Source organism: Tupaia chinensis, unplaced genomic scaffold (assembly GCF_000334495.1).
Source record: "Tupaia chinensis unplaced genomic scaffold, TupChi_1.0 Scaffold000047_1, whole genome shotgun sequence".
NCBI classification, from domain to species: Eukaryota; Metazoa; Chordata; class Mammalia; order Scandentia; family Tupaiidae; genus Tupaia; species Tupaia belangeri.
In genome coordinates, this window is record NW_006159505.1 from 2,384,284 (window position 1) to 2,406,972 (window position 22,689).

At 39.7% G+C, this 22,689-nt stretch overlaps 1 protein-coding gene, 1 long non-coding RNA gene and 1 pseudogene across 4 annotated transcripts in view; 2 read left to right on the forward strand and 1 right to left on the reverse strand.

Annotated features, from left to right (window-relative positions):
* Nucleotides 1-6,740, forward strand: part of LOC102469785 (uncharacterized) — a 30,369-nt gene extending 23,629 nt beyond the window's left edge. For both annotated transcript variants that reach the window (XR_003550334.1, XR_003550333.1), the window contains exons 4-6: nt 5,049-5,101; nt 6,205-6,321; nt 6,709-6,740. This is a non-coding gene — a long non-coding RNA (uncharacterized LOC102469785). The remainder of the gene's footprint in view (nt 1-5,048; nt 5,102-6,204; nt 6,322-6,708) is intronic.
* FCHSD2 (FCH and double SH3 domains 2) overlaps nt 1-22,689 on the reverse strand; it is a 252,607-nt gene that overhangs the window by 207,157 nt on the left and 22,761 nt on the right. For both annotated transcript variants that reach the window (XM_006140959.3, XM_006140960.3), the window contains exon 4: nt 3,929-3,974. In XM_006140959.3, coding sequence (XP_006141021.1) covers nt 3,929-3,974 — 46 coding nt within the window. The remainder of the gene's footprint in view (nt 1-3,928; nt 3,975-22,689) is intronic.
* On the forward strand, nt 2,600-2,909 carry LOC102501454 (intraflagellar transport protein 20 homolog pseudogene; annotated as a pseudogene).

Below are 22,689 nucleotides of genomic sequence, written 5' to 3' on the forward strand. Positions count from 1 at the left end.
GAGTACCCCGCAGGAATAACTAAGTTAGCCTTGTCCATGTGTGCGGAGGTTTCTTGAAAATTTGGATTCTTTTCTGTGTTCAATGAACTCAAAGCATTTCTTGGTGTTTTTTTGCTCATTCGGTGACCAGGTCCAACATAAGTGAAAGAAAATGATCGATCTGCTGGGAGTTTTAGTAGATCATCAGTTGTTAGGCTAATAGAGTCTATATCATTCATAGTCTGTCTTCTAGAGGATACGAAGTTGGAGTGCTTTTTGTGATTAGAATTTTCAAAAGCATTGTGTACTTTATAGATATAGTTGGAGAACTGTGGCATATTTGTAGAATCCTTGTCAATATTAATTTGTCCAGTGCTTGCACCAGGATATATTTGGCTTAGATCAAAATCATCAATATAGGCTTGTAGAGCCTGTGAAGCAGAACTATAGAGTTTATCTTTATATTGAAAAGAGCCATCAGAGTTAGAGGAATCTCTACCACTCAGGCTGCAGCTTGCTAGAAGAGAAGATATTGAAGATTCCCGAGAACAAATTCTATGTTTTGTGTTTGATTTTGCCATGATTTCTTCAAAACGAGTTATTTCTATTCATTTCCCTTAAAAACAACATTTCCTCCACAAACGCTTCACTCCGAATCTCTGAAAGCAAATCCATCATGCCGAAGGACAGAGTTAAACTTATGGGAAGAAATCTCAGCTACCCACTAGGGCCCCGTTAGAGAGGAAAACGCATACTTCTCAACCCTCGGACCAAAGCCCCGGCCCGTTAGTGCTCGAATGTGTATTTCTTTTGTACCATTGTAAAGTCAAAAAATTGTTAAGTAGAACCATCATAAGCCAAGGACCATCTACATACTGCAAAAGAATAGATTCATATTGCCAACAAAAGACACATACAAGAATACGTTCACGGTGGTAGCATTCATTATTGCCACTACAATGGTTATACTCAGTAAAAATGACAAATATTGACTAGGATATAACTGGAACTGCAACCTTAGCACATTGCTGGTGGGAACACAAAATGATACAATTAATTTGGAAAACTGGCCGTTTGTTAAAAAAAATTATACATAAACTCAATGAATACATATATATTTGACAGAAAAAGAGAAGTTTAGCTGTATCATTCAGAGTTACAAAACAAAGACACTAAAATAGTGCGACAATTACACTGGAAAGAGTAGGTTGGAAAGGATTACCTCGATAAGTTAATTTCTCACTACAAGTAATCAAATAATAATGTCTAGAGGCAATAAATTAAGAATCAGTTATTTAAAGACATGGAAATAATCAAAATAGGCATCCACTTTTAATCTTTTTTCTGAATAAGGAGACTGCTATTGGAGCAGTTTAATGTACATTTTACAGCTTTAATCATAAGTACTGAGTTGTCAGAATGGTTGTGACATATTTTTTCTATGCAAAAATGCATCATGACTTTTCTGATAACCCAATATATCTTATTTACTTGATTATTAAAGCTTTAAATTTTGTGCAAAAGAATAAAGGTTTTTCACTTGGTATTAAATTTTTAAAAGCAGATCATAAATGTCATTCAAATTTTATAAATATGTATATGAATGTACATATATGAAAATATATGTGTAGAGGGCATGGGAACTATTTTTACTTCACGGATTTTATTGAGAGGATTAAACCTGACAGCGTATGTAAAATACTCAGCAAAGAGCCTGGTACAAAGTAAGAGTCAATAAATGTTAGCTATCATTACTGGTATTTATACATGTGTATAGGAAAACAGTTCAACACGAATATTAGTACTGATTTTATTTGTTATGTAAAGCACTTGACACATTATAAGCATTCAACAACTACTGGATGAATTAATAAATTAATGACTTATATCTAGCTTTCAAGGAATAGCTAATTCTCTTCTAACACTATCAAACCAAATACCGACAGCTACCTAGTTAACGATAATGAAGTGAGAATGAAACTAAAAATAAAACCTGACAAAGCACAAAAATAGAAAATCACAGCCTAATCTCATGATTTATACTGGGGATAACAGAAGCACCAGGAAGAGTAGTTGCTACATAGAGAGTATTCCGTATGTTCATTTGTCCTTTCTAATGTTCTCCTGTATTTTAAAATGGGCAGGGCACTGGCCACCACTGATGGGAGAGAGAAGCTGCTTGCTAACCAAAGCCTGGGCCTCAGTGCCCGGCATCTAGCAATGTCCAGCCTGTAACAGGCACTCACGAAATGTATACTGGGGGCTGGCAGGTGGCATGGTGGTTAAGGGTGCTGGACTCCCACATGGCTGACCACAGTTTGAGTCCCAGACCTGGTAGAGCTTGCTTTCTCACTTTCCCACTCTCTCTCTAACCCTCTCTGGTCAAATTAAAAGGAAGGAAGGAAGGAAGGAAGGAAGGAAGGAAGGAAGGAAGGAAGGAAGGAAGGAAGGAATTTTAAAATTCTTTAAAAAAAAGTGTATGTTAACTGAACGATGCTTGTGACAATCAACCAGACTTTATTCTTTCCTCACCCTTGTTCCTATGACACACCTCCTCCTGACTGCCACTGTCACCCCTTCAGAGTAGAACTTCCCTAGGGAACCCGGAAGGGAAACAGTTATGGCCAAGGACATCCTGGATAACACAGGGCAACACTTTGATGAGCTGAACAAGCTGCAGGTACTAGACCAAAGGTCACCCAGCAGACCACAGAGCTCAAGGAAGAGTGCAAGAACTTTGTGGACAATGTTGGCCAATTTGAGAAAAGAGTTGGTGGTTTAATTGAGCTTGTTGGCCCAGAAAATGAGAAGATGAAAGCCATCAGTGCTCAGAACTTGCTCAAATCTATAGCAGGGCAGAGAGAAGCCCAACAGCAGCAGCTTCAAGCACTAATAGAAAAGAAAATGCACCTAGAAAGGGACTGGGTTGAACATAAAGTTTTGGGAAAAGGGGAAGCAGAACAAAATGAATTTACTAATTTATGTTCAGAAATGGACTGGAAGTTTCATTTTTAGAGCAGGAAGGCAAACAAAGCCCCCAAATCAAAAAATTTCTGTCGCATACCAGTGACTTGACTAAGGCCTTAGGTGTGTCATAAGATGGTGTGTGAGCAGCGCTGCCTTCAGACGGCAACCCGGCAGCCTGGGAGCTGCTCCGCTGCTGGGCTGCACAGCACACGTGTTCAATGTTTGCATTCTTATCCTCAGCTAAGCTGTCTGTAAACTTTGATTATTATTTTTGTTCAAAGTTTAGGAGGAAAAGCAATAAATTTTTGTTTTCAAATAAAAAAATAAAATGTTGCTACAAATACAACTTTTACAATTAGAATTACACTCCACATGGAAAGTAATTGCTTGAAGGGGCCATAACTTCCAAATTATGTTGCACTGTTTTTGTACGTGGAAGGATAGTTATCAACTCTTATACATCCACAAAATGGCATGTCAACATCATTTTTTTCTTTGCACATTTAGTCGTCAGGGCACAATCAAGGATCTAATTAAAATTTTAGAAGAAAGTGTGTAAATTTCCCTAACAATAGCTCTATACCATCCACTGAAGGGCCTACTCCAGCAACAGGGCTATAATGAGAACTAAATATCTAACTGAATAAATACAGAAAGTAACCTTTCATCAACTGCAGAGGAATTGAGATATAAAGAAAAATGAATAAACACACTTGATAAGAATATCTCGATTATCTTTCATACTCATAAATTTTTTGCAATTATCGTAAATAATGCCTTCTCCCAGAGATCTACAACCATCTTTGTACTAGGAGTAACTTAGGTTCTCACTTGAAGATTCAGAGGGAGGAAAAGGGCAATCACAGGGAGGGCATCAGAAATGAAAAGGACGATGTCGGGACACTATTCTTGCCAACCACATCTGCCCTTAAGTCAAGGAAAAAGCTGTACCCAGCATAGGGACCGCCGAGTCCACGCTTACCTGTGCATATTCTCTTTCGATAGCAGCCTTCTTCTGACTGAATGTCCTAAAAATACAAATAAAAATTAATTACCAAAAGTATAACTTAATAATTTCATGTGAATTTATCAACACACCTTCAAATACTGCCTGGTAAGATGTGTGAGGGAAAGGACACTTTACCGATCTTTATGTGCTTGGGAACACTGCGAACAACATAGTCTCTACAGTCAGACCACCTACACTCTTAACCCAGCTCCATCACTTAATAGATGGCTGACGTTGGCCAAGTCATTTGCTTTTTCTGTGCCTTGGCTCCCTTCTTGGTAAACCGCGTTAAAAGCAGTATTCACCTCACAGGGATACTGTAAAGTTTAAGGTTTTTTCCAAAGATGTATTTATGTCTACTTCATGAGTGAGAGACAGGGAGAGGGAGAGAAGCACCATTAAGAGGGTCTCATGCCGTGAATCTCCTTACTAGCCTTCCCCAGCCAACAGCAGCAACTTCAAGCACTAACAGAAAAGAAAATGCACCTAGAAAGGGACTGGGTTGAACATAAAGTTTTGGGAAAAGTGTACACAGAACAAAACGAGTTTACTGACTAACTTATTTTCAGAAATGGACTGAAAATTTCACTTTTAGAGCAGGAAGGCAAACGAAGCCCCAAAACCAAAAACTTTCGGTACCAATTCCAGTGACTTGACTACTGCCTTAAGTGTGTCACAAAACTGTGTATGAGCAGCGCAGCCTTCAGAAGGCAACCCCGCAGCCTGGGGAGCTGCTCACAGGATCACAGGCAGGTACACAGGCACCCAGCATATGCAGGTTGACCCAAGAACTGACCCTTGGTCTTCCATACAGCTTCCAGTATCACAGACCATTATCCTACTCCTGGCTACCACGGCTGGGCCTGAACATTCAGTTATTTGAAATATATACAGCACTCCAAAAATAGTGCCTAGCACACAGCGAAACATAGATGTTGACTACTGTTATGAGAACGACTAATACATGGTAAACATGAGAAATGTCTACTAACCTAACAACCGGCACAGAGAAAACTATAGAAAACAAGTTAAAAATCAAATTTTGATCACCCTCTCAACATGAAAAAGAGTCAAATAATTTCCTATACTTCAGTTTTGCAGAAAAGTTACGAAAGAGTTGAAGGCCACTACAAGTTGGGGGATGAGGTGAGCATTCTTTCCACACATGTATTATATTACATAGACTCTAAGGTACTTATTTTTTACATATTAATATTTATGAGACTGGAATGCATGTTTTAATTATGACTGGCAGTATTTCTTCTATCTAAATGGAATGTAAATAACAGTGTACCTTATAAACTATAGGCATTATATAGTCAACGAAATATGGTAATACCGACAAATTACCTTGAATATTGTGAGTCTAAAGAACTGTCTGTTATGTGCCAGGATTTGTACTCTTAAAAAAATCGCTGCACGAAGGCAGAGATATAAGAAGTGAAAAACCAAACTCGCTTTGGTGGTACTGTCCGTAACTTACTCAACTGCAGGGCTGCAAGTCACATGGCCGACCACAGGTTCAAATTCCAGGGCTGGCCTGAAAACACACCAGGTGTATGGATACATGCCCAAGATCCTAAGGAGCTAGAGGGCTGAGAGAAGGAAGTCACAGTGTGATAAAGACCCAATCATTAATTTTTTTTTTTTTTTTGAGGGAGAGAGATTTTTCCAATAGGGAGCATGCACTCACTGGAGAAATAGAAAAGGATAGCGAGAAATCATCCCGCCCCCTCAAGGGGACAGCCTCACAGCAATGCCTTCTCCTCCATTCTCCTCTCAAGAATTTCGGGCGTGCATTCACACATCCCCAGTGTGAATTTTAAGCCACCAGGTCCAGGATGTGAACCATGGTCAACTATATGGGAGTTCAGCGACATGACCATTTACGCCATCTGCTGGTCCTGCTATCATTAATTTTTAAAAAGTGTTCAATTATATAATCAGAGGTCATATTTCATACTCTTTGTGAATTTGGATTATACAGCTCAGTAGGTTAGCTCCTGAGGCCAGCAGAACCAAGATCGCAATCTATTTTTGAACCAGTCAGGTTTCCTGACTTTGGTCACAGTTTGTATCATTAATGCAACCATTTTTTGTACTTGAGTTTTAAAAACCAAGGAGGAATCTTAAATATGCAGTAAAGGATTAACCTTGCCCACAGAGAGGGCTATTTTTTGTCTTTGGCTTCAGGGAGGTAATAACTGGAATATTCTACCTGATAATAGTGTTTCTATCATATTTACCAGGGGACTTCAGTATCAGCTCAGCTTCCAGAGGAGCTGATGACTAAAATCAGCTCCATGATCAATCAATCATGTCTAAGTGACTGAACCCCAATAAAAACTCTGATCACCAAAACTCAGGTAAGCTTTCCTAACTGGCAATGTTCCGTGCACACTGTTACGCATTGTTGTTGGAAAAGTAAGTACTCTGTACAACTCCACTGGGAGAGACTACTATAAACGGAAGTCTTAGACCTGTGCACCACTTCCCTTGGCTGATTTTAAAATGCATGCTTTTGCTCTAGAGCCGCAATCTTGAATAAACTTTCAGTGAACTCTGAGAGTCCTTCTAGTAAATTATTAAATCTAAGGGTAATCTTGGGGACTCCCAAGATTAAAAAACAGATCAGAAGTGAAGGTGGTCTTGAAGACATCCAAACTTGCAGTTGGTATTAAAGTGAGGGTAATCGTGGGGACTCTCAAACTTGTAGCAGGCATCAGAATTGAGTGGTACTGGCTCTTTTCCAGCTGGAACCATGGAGGACATTCAAGAGAAGAAAAAGAAGGTTCCTGCTGCGACAGAAACCAAGAAAAAGCCTCCTGCTGCAGGGGAAGCCACCAAGAAAAAGGTTCCTGCTATGCCAGAAACCCTTAAGCAAAAGTGAAGGAATTTTGCGGAGCTGAAGATCAAGCACCTGAGAAAAAAGTTTGCTCAAAAGATGCTTTGAAAGTCAAGGAGGAAGCTTATCTATGAAAAAGCTAAGCACTATTATAAGGAATATAGACAGATGTACAGAACTGAGATTCGCAAGGCCAGGATGGCAAGAAAAGCTGGCAACTTCTATGTACCTGCAGAACCCAGGCTGGCATTTGTTATCAGGATCAGAGGTATCAATGGAGTGAGCCCAAAGGTTCGAAAGGTGTTGCAGCTTCTTCGTCTTTGCCAGATCTTCAATGGCACCTTTGTTAAGCTCAACAAGGCCTCAGTTAACATACTGAGAATTGTGGGACCATATATTGCAAGGGGGTACCCAAACCTGAAGTCAGTAAATGAACTGACCTACAAGTGTGACTGTGACAAAATCAATAACAAACAAATTGCTTTGACAGATTACTCTTCGACTGCTCAATCTCTTGGTAAATTTGGCATCATCTGCATGGAGGAACTGATTCATGAAATCTATACTGTTGGAAAACGCTTCAAAGAGGCAAATAACTTCCTGTGGTCCTTCAAATTATCTTCTCCATGTGGTGCAATGAAGAAAAAGACCACCCATTTTGTAGAAGGTGGAGATACCAGCAATAGGGACGACCAGATCAACAGACTTATTAGAAGGATGAATTAAGGTAACCACCATGATTATTTTTGTAATCTGGTCAGTAAATAAACAGAGTGGCTGTTTTTAGACTGCAATAAAAAAAAGAAAGAAAGAAAGAAAGAAAGAGAGGGAGGGAGGGAAAGAATTGAGTGGTCCTGGGGACTTCCTAATGATACAATGAGTCCATTTAAATTAATCACCAGGATAAGAAGAATAGGACTATTCAAAATATTAATTGTGGTTGTGGAGATAGGGTATCAATAATCATAATGGTGAATGCAAAAAATAAAAATAAACACATCCAGGCCAGTCTATGGCATGGTGGTTAAGGCAGCTGGATTCCACACAGTTGATCACGTTGTTTAAGTCCCGGACCCAGCAGCTTGAGAAACATGCCAGATATGTACATGCATGCCTCAAATCCCAAAAGGCAGAAAGGCAGAGGAGGAAGGATTGTGGCATGACTGCTCCTTTCTCGTTTTCTCTCTCTCTTTCTCTGTCTCTCTGCAGTACGCACACATGTCCTCTGGCAAAAAAGTATTTGCTCTAAGACACGTGTGCTGACCAGAGAGAGACAGCAAAAAAGAGAAAGGGAAAGTGAGAAAGTACCTCCTAAGGGGGGATGACCACAGCAGAATCCCTTTTCCTCCACTCTCCTCTCAGAATTTTGGGTACACATGTACATGCACCTGGCATGTTTTTCAAGCCACCAGAACCGTACAGTCAGACATGTGGGATCCAACAGCCCTAACCACCATGCTATGTGGCTGGCCCCCTTAATTTTTTTTTTTTTTTGAGAGGTTTTTTTCGCTATAGGGCGGGTGCACTCGCCAGAAAGACAGAGAGAGACAGAGAGACAGAAAGCGAGAAATCACCCCCCAGGGGAGATGGCCACACCGCAATCCCTTCTCCTTCATTCTCCTCTTGGGATCTTGGGCACGCACACACACGCGCCCAGAGTGAGTTTTAAGCCACCGGGTCCAGGACGCGAACCGCGGTCGACTACGTGGGAGTCCAGTGACGTAGCCATTACGCTAACTGCTGGTTCCCAGCCCCCTTAATTTTTAAAAAATACAAAATAAAAATAAATAAATACACCTACCTGCTGGCTAAAATTAAAAAGACTAATAACTATAAATATCAGTGAGGATAAAGAACAATGAAACTCTTTAGAAATGACTGGTGGGAATGTAAAATGGTACAACTTTGGGGGATTTATGTTTGATTAAATGTTCGGCATTTATCAAACATACATCGATCCGGACATATCAATTCCAATACTGCTATTTACCAAGAGAAATGAAAACTTATCTCCACAAAAATGCTTACATAAAAAAATTTATAACACCTTTGTTAATGTGTAGCCAAAACCAGTCCACGTGTCCATCGATGGGATTACAGATATAAACAGGAGTATGTTCTTACAATAGAATAAAACTCAGCAACGAAAACAAATGAAATGTAAGATGACCACCACACTTTTGCCACCCTGAGTTAGCGGACCCCTGTTATTTCAGAGAGGACACTGCCTAAAAATAACTAGTATTAGGGTATAAAAAAATAACTCCTTAGCATGGGCAGCAAGTCAGATAAGGGAAGTAGTGCACACATTATCAGCACACTGACAATGCTCATAAGTAAATTTTCCTAATTTTGTTCTGGAATACAGTAGCTGTTTTTAAAGGTATATTACAGCAAACAATTCCCCAGCATTAAAATGATAACCTGAGGGAAATATTTTAAAGAATTATTTATTTAATTTTATTTATTCATTCACATATTCTAATTTGACCAGAGAGAGACAAAGAGAGAGAGAGAGGGAAAGTGAGAAAGCAAGCCACCAGATCTGGGACTCGAACCATGGTTGGGCATGTGGGAGTATCCAGCGCCTTAACCACCATGCCACCTGCTGGTCCCCGAGGGAAATTTAAAAAACAAAACAAAAAACAGGCAGACAGAATGAATAAGTCAAGCTAGTAAGTCAGACAGAGATAAAAGTATCTGACTCCTATAAAAATTAATTCACCCACAACAGCCATTGAACGACTTCTGAATTTCAGGTATTCTATGCACTGGGAATGTAAAAGTGAATTAAGACCTGGACCCTGCTCTCAAGGGATTCATTAGCATAAGACAGAGACAGATGATGCCAAGACCCACAAATGCTATAGTTAAAGATTCTTTAAAGTAGGAAGTATTCTTATTTCTTATTAACTAGGTAACCTTGGGCAAGTTAATTTTCCAACTGTGCTTTGGTTTCCTATAGATAAAATGAGAACAGAAAGAACGCCTACCTCAGAGGACTATTACGAGATTAAATGCAAACGTATTTGTAAAGCACTTGGAATAAATTTGGCACATAACAAATGCTTCGAAAGTATTTGTTAAACAAGTGAAAATAGCACATCCCACAGTTTATAATTATAGAGTTTATTTATTCATTCACATATTCTAATTTGACCAGAGAGAGACAAAGAGAGAGAGAGAGGGAAAGTGAGAAAGCAAGCCACCAGATCTGGGACTCGAACCATGGTTGGGCATGTGGGAGTATCCAGCGCCTTAACCACCATGCCACCTGCTGGTCCCCGAGGGAAATTTAAAAAACAAAACAAAAAACAGGCAGACAGAATGAATAAGTCAAGCTAGTAAGTCAGACAGAGATAAAAGTATCTGACTCCTATAAAAATTAATTCACCCACAACAGCCATTGAACGACTTCTGAATTTCAGGTATTCTATGCACTGGGAATGTAAAAGTGAATTAAGACCTGGACCCTGCTCTCAAGGGATTCATTAGCATAAGACAGAGACAGATGATGCCAAGACCCACAAATGCTATAGTTAAAGATTCTTTAAAGTAGGAAGTATTCTTATTTCTTATTAACTAGGTAACCTTGGGCAAGTTAATTTTCCAACTGTGCTTTGGTTTCCTATAGATAAAATGAGAACAGAAAGAACGCCTACCTCAGAGGACTATTACGAGATTAAATGCAAACGTATTTGTAAAGCACTTGGAATAAATTTGGCACATAACAAATGCTTCGAAAGTATTTGTTAAACAAGTGAAAATAGCACATCCCACAGTTTATAATTATAGAGTTTAATCTAGTTTAAACATTTTTACTAAATGAATATGCAAAATACTAACTAAAAAATGCATGTTACGGCCAGCCCTGTAACACAGTGGTTCAGTCCTATGCACAGCGAGCTGGACCCACCACATGCCAACCAAATTTCAGGTCCTGGCCCCAGCGGCTTGAAAAACAAGTAGGACGTGTGCACATGTATGCCCAGAGATCTGATGGGATGAACAAGTGGAAGATGAGGGAATGGGGTTGAGTAGGCCCAACTGGATGGGCTCTCTCTCCCTCTCTGGCAAGGGCACGCACTCTCTGACAATAAAAAGGAAAAAACAAAAAGCAACAACAACAAAAACATTCTAAGTACATCTAGTCTTAAATGACAGAAAAAAGTCAAAATCCCCCTCTTCTCTCAGAAATCACCAAAAGCAACAAAGAACCTCAGAACTGGAGTGTAAACATAACATCCAATAAAGCTATTGGGTCACTGGGAAAGCCATAACGCAATTTTCCACAGGAAAAGAGAGAAAAATACATCGTGGCTTTTCCAACACCCAAAGAGAAAACATAAGAAATATAAATGGTTGGGACCAGCAGGCCGCGTGGTGGTTAAGGTGCTGGACACTCCCACATGGCCGACCATGGTTCGAGTTCCAGACCTGGTGGTTTGCTTTCCCTATGTCCTGTGTGTGTGTGTGTGTGTGTGTGTTTCTCTGGACAAATTTAAAAATAATAAGTGAATGAATGAATAAAATTAAATAAATAATTATTAAGGAAAAAAATATATATATAAATGAAGATATGCCAAAAGGAGAAACCATTAACCTGGAGAAAGAGTGAAAAGGTAAAACAGGAGGTTCCAAACCCCAAAAAGGAGCATATGAGGGTACAGTTCTTCAAATACCCTTCCTGAGGTATAAAACTTAAATTCCTCATTTGCAACAACAGAAACAGGGAATGTGAGCTGGCAGGGAAAGCTTCCCTGTTCACAGTCTGAAGAAGTAAAGGAGACAGAACTAAATTAGGAATCACAAAAACAAGCCACAGCGGCAGAAACCGGGCTGCTGGTGTGGCGATAGCTCACAAGAGCCTGCACTGAGCCTGCACTACGACAGCCTGCAGCAGCTACTCCTCACCGACTGGCTGGGAAGAGAGGGAATTTTCTGAAACTCACACACCCTGCTCGTAAACAAAATGACTGTAAATTCAGAAGGCAGTAGGCATCCTGAGCTACCAACATCTGATACCCTAAAGAGTGCTATAGGGGAGGAAAGCCTCCTCACTCAAAAATAAACCAAAAAGGAAACAGAAACAGGATCCACACAAATACAACATACTAAAGAACAGAAAAACAAACAAGAAAAATACGACAACCAAAGGACACTCATGAGGAAAACACTGCCATGAGCAGATGAAATGTGTAACCAACTACTTCAAATTACTTTTTAACCTTAATTTTAAAATGTTAATGGAGCAGGGCCAGCAGGTGGCATGGTGGTTGGGGCATGGACTCCCACATGGCCAACCATGGTTCAAGTCCTGGACCTTGGCAGCTTGCTTTCCCACTTTCTCTTTCTCTCTCTCTCTCTCTCTCTCTCTCTGTCTGTCTCTCACTGGTGAGTGCCTGTATCAAATTAAAAATTAATAATAAATAAAACTAAATAAATAATTATAAAAAATAACTTAAGAAAAGTTAATGAAGCAAGTCTAGCTCTGTGAGGCAGTGGTAATGTGCTACTCAAGAGAAGTGCACACTCTCTGTCTTGTGTACACGTACGTACCCTGCCATAAAATTTAATGATTAGTAACATAAACATTCAAAAAAATTTTAATTTAAAAAAAAGGGCGGGGTTGAAGGAGGCAGCCTAGCCTAGGGCTCTTCCATTTCTGTTGTCATGTGATGAAGCAAAGTTTATCCCTTTGCCCTTCCATCCCTTCCAACATGTGAGAACACAATGTTTATCACCCCCGCAGCATACAGCAGAAAAGCACCTCCTCAGAAAAAGAAAACAGACTTCATCAGAAACCAAATCTACTGGTGCCTTGATCTTGAGCTTCTCAAAAATGTAATTTCTAAAAAATAAATTCTAATCTTTATAAATTACCCAGTCTGTGGTATTTTGTTTTAGCAGTAGGAATGGAATATAACTGGGATACAAAGGCAGTATACAAACAGAAAAAAAAAAAAAAAAAAAGAATCTGTAAATCAAAAAAGTACAAGGTTGGCCATGCAAGATCCATGAGACATTAAAGGAACCCAGAGAAGTGCTCCAACTACTCGGCAACCTAGGTAGTAAAATGGACAAACTTCTTGAAGGACACAAATTACCAAAAACATAAAGCCAACAGCAACTTAAGAAGTTGACATTGTAATTACAAGCCCACTCTCAGCCTGTGCACAGTGTCACATAGGTAGCACCACAGCTCGGAAGGCAGGAAGCCACAAGGGAGGCATGGGTTCAGCCACTGGGCCAACCGGAACACAAGGAACATTGTTGCACATGACCTTTTATCCTAGCTAATGGCGGGGCTGGGGCAGGAGGCTCACAACACAGTGAGAGTCTGTCGAAAATACCTGTCTCTGGCCCAGCTACATGGCGCGGCCCATAACATGCTGGACTGTATTGTTAGAAGCCACATGGCTGGTCATTGTTTAGGATCCCTGAGTCAGCCCGAAAACACACCAGGGGAGCGTGTGCGGTCAAGATCCTGATGAGGTGGAGGGCTGTGGAGAGATTATCACGGCATGACATGACATTGTCCAGGGTGCTTTTCTCTCCACCCCCACTCTTGTGCCCACACATGCTTTCTTTATCTTTTTTTATTTTTTAGAGGTTCTTGCCTTAGAGTTTGTGTGCTCACTGGTGAGAAAGAGAGACAGAAACTGTGATAGGGAAAGTGAGAAATCATCTCTTAGGGGATGGCCACACTACAGTCCCTTCTCCTTCATTTTCCTCCTGGGATTTTGAAGCCACCAGATCTGGGACTTGAACAGTGGTCGGACATGAGGGAGTCCAGCAACGTAATCACTACGCCATCACTGGTCCTGCCCCACATGTGCTTTCTATCATTAAAAAAGAGGGGGAAGTGGTGTTGTACTAACTGGAAACAGACCATTACAATCAAAAGTTCTTAAACAGCCCATAAAAACACACAAACCACAGAAGAAAACTTGGCTAAAATCTACTTCATCCATATTTAAACTTTCGGGGGTGGACAGTGGCACAGCAGCAAAAGCGATGCTCTACGAGGCTGCCACACATGGAAAGGTTTATTCCTATGGAAGTTCAGGAAAGAACGACGCGGACACAGGTACATCAGGAGTTGTTTAGGCTGGAGCATCAGAGGGCACGAAGGTACCTTTCAGGATGATGAGTGTTCTACACGTGAGTGTGCAGTGATCACTCAGCTCCGTATCACGGCTGATGTGCCAGACTCTGTACTTTACATGGGTGACTCTCACTGTATGTAAGTGGCACCTCATTAACAGTAGGAAGAAAAAACCACATAATAAAAGTGATTTAAAAGTGATTTCAAAACCAGCAAAACATTGAAATAAAAAAAAATTTAGATTTGACATTTCTGAATATGTAGCCTGTTTCCATTCTGACAGGATTTGATTAGACTTAGTTTAGGTATCACCTCTTTCTAGAAATCATTACTGAAATCCCTGGACCAAGGATCCATCTTCTGTGCTCTCAAAGCATATATGTGTCTTACTGCTGACCATATCACATGGAAAATACCAGCACTCGTGACGAGTTCTTCTATACATCTTTGTAGCTGCAAGCATTACGCTTGATACTGGCACACAGAAGTTCAATTAAACTGAAAGAAACCAATATAAAACCTATATATAAAATATAGATACTACTACTGCTACATGAAGAAAAATAAACTTTTCATGAAAAAAAGATAAAGGAAGAGGGGGGGGTATGTGCATGCCCTAGGTCCTGAGAGGAGAATGGAAGAGAAGGGATTGCAGTGTGGCCATTTCCCCTGGGCGATTTCTCTCTGTGTCTTTCCAGCAAGCACAAGTGCCCTATAGCAAAAATCTCTCTCTCAAAAAAAGTAATAAATAAATAAATAAGAAAAGGGGGGGCTGATAACACCAGCACCCTTCGTTCTTAGGCAAATTCGTTTTAGATATTCATTAAATCTAATTGTAACAAGGCACGTTAACTTGAGGTGCTATTCCTCTAACAATCCCAAGAACCAAGACCATCCTCCTCCAGAGAAGGTTTGTAATAGCCTTTAAATATTTAAAGAGCACTCCTGTATCCTTTACTTTTGCAATGTTTGAAACAAAGTACTCAAGATCCTAGTAAACAGGACCAATCTGAATGTTAAGACAAAAATGAAAGGAAATGTTTTCTGTTACTAAGCCCTTTAAACAGCTTCTAGGGACCTGACAGGCACGTTTCCCCACTTTGCACAAAACTCTACTTAAATGCCAGCTATAATATAGGTACGAGCGGCTAACGGTGTAATTCTAGTCCCTCACTTGGCCTGCCACTCAGCATTTGTGAGAAACACTATGTACACTTTACACCTGATACAATTAAGGAGCACACAAAGTAGTATCATTTTACTTTAGTTCTCTTAGACAGAAAAGACAGCACAAACTTCACTAACGTAAAGCAAGAGGGCCACAGTAAACGATGAAATCCTGACTCACATTCTAGTGGCTCACACTTAATTAGAAAACATCTGCTCAGAAGCACCCCAGCAATGAGCTGAACTACAGAGGCTGTCATGTAAAAACAGGAAGAATCCCGTTAGAGCTTCAAGTTTTTCCAAGTCCATTTCTTCTACCCTTCATCGAAATTCTGTGATATAATTAAAATAGATTAATTCCATCCCATAAAGGAGAAAAGTACAGATCGGAGCAGCTCAAAGACACACATAAAACTACTGGCAAATAGCTCTGGTTAAGTAGGGGAAAGAACTGGGAAAAAAACCCAAAAACCAAATTTATTTTTAGATTTTTGCCATAGGGTGCTTGCACTCAATGGAGAATGAAAAAGAAAAAAAGAGGGAAAAAAAAAAACCCGCCCCCCAGATGGAATGGCCAACTGCAATCCCTTCTCCTCCAGTCTCCTCTCAGGATTTTGGAAACACATACACTCAGCGTGATTTTCAAGCCACCGAATCCACGACACGACCATACTCAGCCATGTGAGAGCCCAGTGCCCTAACAATTACACCACCTACTCGCCCCCCTAAAACCAACTTATCTAAGACCCCTTCCACAGTAAATAATATGTTGTAAAAGACGGTGAGAAAAATGAAGCAAAGAAAAAGAAAATAAGAAAAAGGAAAAAGGAAAATAAGCAATTTTAAATTTGCTCCCTGCTTTATCTCCTTCCCTTCCATGGTTTATGTTGTACTCTCCCTATAAGATGCCATAATGCCCAGGATCTACCAGGCTCTTTATTGGCTGGGATTACCTTCATATGGAAGACCCTCCAAAAAAAAAAAAAAAAAAAAAGATACACTAGGCACTAGGGAAGTAGAAAAATAATCATAAGACCTGAACCTTTCCAATACTGATATTTGATAAATAACTCTACCTAGCTGAGCCTCCATTTGTATATCTACAAAAGTATACCTATCTCATGAGGCTGTTCTGAAGATGGAGTGAAACAGATAGATATGAAAGGAAAGAGGGGCCCAGTCTCAGTGGCAGTCTGAAAAGGACTAGACTGCAGAGCTGGAACTATAGCACAAGCTGGCACATGTGCCTGACAGCACAAAATGGAAGCCACATGGCTGACCAGGGATTTGGATCTCTAGCCCCGTTGACCTGAAACATACGAGGTGTACATGTAAGAGTGCCCAAGGTCCTAATGACCAGGGGAGCCAGGAGAAGAGGATCACAGCAGGATGATACCCTACTGAGAGTGTCCCCTTCCCCATAAATAAAGTAAACTTAAAAAAAAAAAAAAAAAAAAAGGTAAAGAGGCAAGATGCGCAACAACACTATATGATGCTGGGCCATGTGGGGAGGTCCCAGGTTTGGGTCCCAGGGTCTTCCCATACACATTGGGCATGTCCATGGCCATGCCCATGATCCTGGTTGGCTGTGGCTGGGGATAGATCACAGCATGAAGACCCTGTTGGTGGTGCCAGTCTGTCTCCTCCTCTCTTGATCTGTCTTCCTCCTTCTCATAAAAGAAACAATCTTTTTTTAAAAGTAAATAATTCAGTAAATGTTTATTATTAGATTACAAATGTTACAAAAATTCAGTGTCTTCTACAACTATTAATAAATTTAAATTATACTAATTATTTCAAAGTTTTACACAATCACAAATAAAATTAGATTTAAAAATTACTTGTTGGATGAATGGTCTCTAAAAGAATTAGCAATAATTTTGAGTCTATTAAAGCTGAATAAAAGAAAAGCGCTGTATTTAAGGACTCTAATAAACCTGACAAGGTACCTAGAAAAGAAAGCAAAATACCAGTAAACACACCTGGTAGAAGCAAGGGTTCTATCATTTATTTTTATGTACATATATAAACAAGCAGTATTCTGAAGTAGGGTCTTGAAACTGATCAACCCCAGCCTTTAGGCTCAGATGATGGGCATATGTGCCCAGCAAACTCAGAACGTCTCTGGGCTTGGGCCCGTCAGTGGTATGGTAGTTAGGGCATCTAGATCCCACATGGTAGATTTTGCAATTCAAGAAATTAACCTGATGGCTTGAAAAACATACTGGGCATGTGTGCTTGCATGTCCAAAATCCCAAGAGCAAAATGGAAGAGAAGGGATTGCAGCATGGTCATCCTGTCTGGAAGACGATTTTTCACTTTTCTTCTCTGTCTCTCTGACGAGCACTTGTGCCTGATAGCACAAAATCACAATAATACTGGGTCTTCAGAAAAGTCATGACATGTATTTCTGTTTTTCCATGCAAAAAATGCATCATGTCTTTTCTGAAAACCCAATAATTTAACAATTTGATAGAAATGGGAGAAGAACGACATCCTATAAGGTCACCAAACATATCTACCTATAAATGAACACTATGGAAAATTCAAAATCTACCACCCAATATCCAGGACTTCTTACAGTTTAGTTCACATCTCTATTATTATTTATTGGAAAATCTATATTCTTAAAAGTCATGGGGTGGGGGGGCAGGCAGCAGGTGGCGTGGTGGTTAAGGCACTGGACACTCCCACATGGCCGACCACAATTGGAGTCCCAGACCTGGAGGCTCGCTTTCTCACTTTCCCTCTCTCTCTCTGTGTGTCTCTCTCTGGTCAAATTTTTAAAAATTAATGAATAAATAAATTTTTTAAAAGTCCTTGGTAATATTTCCCTGAAATTAAAATTCTTTATACACCAGGGCCAGTGGGTGATGTGGTGGTTAAGGAGCTTGACTCTCAACGTGGCTGATCACAGTTTGAGTCCCAGCTCCGGCAGCTTGCTTTCTCACTTTCACTTTCTGTCTCTCTCTCTCTCTGGTCAAATTAAAAAGTAATAATAATTAAATTAAATTAAATCTAAAATTATTGTTTAAGCTCTTTATATATCAATGTTCACTTAATTTAAGTTTGAGAAGTTCAATTTGATAAGTATTTACCCTATGAACATTATATAAAGATAAAAAAGAAAATGAAGTTCATTTATTTGATAACTCTAAATAATACTTTTAGAAAACGTAATAGGAAAGCAACATACACTTACAGAGATCATCTCTAAATGACAGGACTATAGGGTGATTTCAACTCTTCATTAACATTTTTAACATAAAAGTACTAGAAATATTAAAAATATCCATTTGATTGCCAAAAATGTCAAATCTTCATCTTACCTGCTCTACGTATAGAGAAATGTAAGTACACAGACATACTCTAGTACTCTAGTACCCCAGTACTATTATTCTCCTCCTCTCTTCAGAGGCAACCAATCACATACTCTTCTCAAGTTTCTATTCAGTAAATATATAATGTCTATCCATGATACATAATATTTTGTCATTCTGAAACTTGGCTTTTCCAGTGAACATCAGAATGTGAGATTTACCCAAGAGGCTTCTTTCTTTCTTTTTAAAATTTATTTATTTCTCCCATGAGAGACAGATGAGCATTCCTAGTGGGGACTCCATGCCATAGTCTATCCCCAGCCAGTCTGGATCACATGTACATGCATCCATGCTTGGTGTGCTCAGAGAGGCCTCAAGACTTGAACTGAGGACCTTTCCTATGTGGATCCAATTGTGTCACTGCTAAGCCACTTCCTGGCCCAAAATACATTTCTTTCCTCTTATATTTCATCATACAATTACATCACCGTTCATTTATCCATCCTCCTCTCACATAACACTGTAAGTTGTTACCAAATGTTTGCTATGAACAATGATGCAATGAACATATCCATGCACATCTCTTAGAATAGAGGAGTTTCTCTAACTTCTTGTTGTTTTAGATTTTTGTCACAGGTGCATGCTCTCACTGGAAAGACACAAAGAAACGGAAAGTGAGAAATCATCCCCTGGGGATGTGGCCGTGCCACAATCCCTTCTCCTCCATTCTCCTTTCAAGATTTGGTCATGCACGGACATTTGCCTGGCATGTTTTTCAAGCCACTGGGTCCAGGACTTGAACCGCATAGTTGACCATGTGGGATTCAGCTGCCTTAACCACCATGTCACCTGCTGTCCCTCTCTAAGGTATTAACAGGTAAGTAGAGCTGTTGAGTGATAGGTTACACATATTTTAATTTTTATTAAGTAGCTCTCCTGCCTCAAACCTGTATGAGTTCCAACTGGAGAATATTCTTGTTGCCATCTGAAAGTGACAAATGTTATTTTTTGCCAATCTGATGAATAGGAAATTAATTTTTTTTCTTAACTTCTATTTATTTATTTATTTATTTATTTATTTATTCCATTTTGACCAGAGAGGGACAGAGTGAGGAGGAAAGCAGAGAGTGAGAAAGCAAGTCACCAGGTCTGGGACTCAAACTGCATTTGGCCATGTTGGAGACCCGTGCCCTTAACCACCACGTAACCTGCCAGCCCCAAGAAATTAAATCTTATTGCTACTTTCCTTGGTATTTCCCCAACAACTAATGAAATGAACCATTTTTACCTTTATAAGCCACCAGATTTATTTTTCTTTTGTAGGTCTACTAATATCTCTTTATTTGCATGTTTTATACTAGACAGTTATACTTTTTTATTGATAGACGAGTTACTTATATATTCTGATTCCATATACTTTGTCTTGCTTATGTATTCTGGCATTAGGGACTGTGTCAGTCACAGTTCTTCTGAGAAACACAACAAATGGATGGAGAAGAGAAGGTAGATAAATGACTGATAGAACTACCAGCAGATAGATATAGATTGGTTTTAATGGGCCATTTCCATGGTGCACCGGAAGGTACTGCTCAAGAGAAGCCAGACCCCACACTGGGACCACAGTCTGAATCCCTAGCCTGGTCAGCCTGGAATTCTGAGCACAAGCACAAGCACCCAAGATCCAATGGACTGGAGAACTAGGAAAAAGGGATCACAGCATCACCCAGTCCTGTGGTGAGTGCTTGTATCTCTCTCTCTCTCACTGTCATGTGTACAAACACGTGCTCTATCGTACATTTTTAAAGTTATTATTATTTTTTAAAACTGGCTTGTGCAAGTATGGGGGATCACAAGTTTGAAATCCGTAGTGCATCCAGCAGACTGGAAACTCAGTCAGGAATTAACACTCCAGTCCTAAGGCAGAATTTCTAGAAACCCAGTTTTGCCTCTAAGGCCTTTCATGTGATTGGATGAGACACACCCATATAACTGAGAGTGAGCTAGATCCCACGTGGCAGCTGCAGTTTGAATTCACAGCTCAGTCAGGTTGAAACACGCCAGAGTATCTAGGATCTGGGGTTGGAGGACTCAGAAACGGATCGTGGTGTGATCAGACCCTGTGGAGGATGTTCATCTCCCTCTCTCCCTCCCTTTCTCTCTCCCCCATTTTCAGGTACCTGTAAAAATGCTCTATCAAGAATAAAGTTAAATATCTCCAGGCCTTTCCCACAAATCTACCAGCTCTTGTTCGCTCTCGTGCTCCTCTCTCTCTCTCTCTCTCTCTCTTTTGGGAGAGATTTTTACTATAGGGCCCATGCACTCGCTGGAGAGACAGAGAGACAGAAAACAAGAAATCACCCCCTAGTGAGAATGGCCACTCTGCAGTCCCTTCTCCTCCATTCTCCTCATGGGATTTTGGGCACACAAACACACACACCCAGCGTGAGTTTTAAGATGCTGGGTTTGGGACTCAAACTGTGGTCGACTTCTGTAGGAGTCCTGCGACGTAACCATTATGCCATCTGCTGGTGCCCCAACTCAGAATCTTAACAGGAGGGCCTAGGCATCCGTAATGTAAAGTGCACAGGTGACTCTTGCTTTTACAATGGACAGCTGGCACCTACATCCAAATAAGCTACATTTAATTCTGAGAATTAAAAATATTTCAAGGGCAGCAATGTCATCACACTGTAATGGTGATGCGTTTTTATTGTAACAGCTTTTAAATAATATTTAGGTCAAGTTAGTAAAAAAAGATAAAGATAGAAGTTTACTACATCCTCTCATTTTTCAAACTGTTTATATCACAGTACACACACAGGCACACACATATTCACAAAACAATCAGGGAAGAAGAGGTTAAAATCCCCAATTAAGACTGTGTTTACAAGTTAAAAAAAAAAATTACTTTCAATTCAGATTAGTCAATATCAATCAGGCTGACAAAAAGCATCTTGTCAAGAGCTCTATAACCAAGTTTACTTTTTTTTTTAATTTGTTATTGTTATTTTTTTATTTATTTGATGAGAGAGACAGAGAGAAAGGGAAAGTGAGAAAGCAAGCCACCAGGTCCAGGACTTGAACCATGGTTGGCCATGTGGGAATTCAGCGCCCTTATCCACCACACCACCTGCTGGCCCCACCAAGTTTACTTTTGAACACCATAATTTAAATGTTTTCACCTATATCAGGTTTAAGATCCAGTTTAAGATGACTAGCTTTCCATGAAAAAGAGTAGAAGATATTCATTAGATTATCTTTTACTAAAGTGAAACATTTCTTTGGCATCATAACAGAGAATATATACCAAACACTGTAATGAAATGAAAATGTTTGCCATTTATATGAGATACAAATGAAAGTTTATAAACGTGCTCAACTGGCAGCACATATACTCAAACAGTTGATACACAGTTTTGTACTAGGGATATTTGTCTTTAAACATTTTGAGTATCAGTAACATCTTACCCTTATCCTTGAGTTACATTGTATATCTAAAAGATACATTATAAATCTTTCACAGCATTCTACTGGCAGTCACTCACATGAAATTCAACACTGAAGTCTTTTTTTCCCCCTTGCTTTCTCCTTCAATAAAACAGTGATAACACCTACCATGAAGACTTAATAGTTTTTTTCACTTATTGCTATAAGGCATGTGTATAATCAGGGGAGACAGACAAAAGTAGAGAGAGACAGGAAAAGTGAGAAAGCACTTGTACCTGAACGTGAGAGAGAGGGAAGGATGACCATGTGCAATCCCTTCTCCTCCAGCCTCCACTCAAGACTTTGGGCCCACAAGCACATGCACCCTCCGTATTTTTCAAGCCACCAGGTGGGGGACTCAAACCAGCTGTCAGTCTCCTTAACCTCCTTGCCATCTGCTGGCCCCACTGAAGACTTAACACATGTGTATTACTACATTGAGATTAGACCTAGTTCAATAACAAAAGACACCAAATTAACAAAACAGGCTATCGTCAAAGCTATTTTTAAAATTTTATAAATGGAACTTTGAAATGCAGCTTATTTTCCTAAAAGTAAATTTGGGATCATTTTGTTTCCTCAGAACATTTGTCCTTATGCATATAGTCATGCAAAATGAAACGATACAATTGGCTAATGGCAATCTATTTTCTAGGTAAGAAGCACCTTGATACCTTGTAATCTATTCATTTCAAACATCTAAGAAATATTTTTTTTATTAAAGGGAGTTTACTAATACCAAGCATCATATTTATACACATTTCTACCACCCAAAATGAGTTGATGCTAAGTTATTCTTAGAATGTAA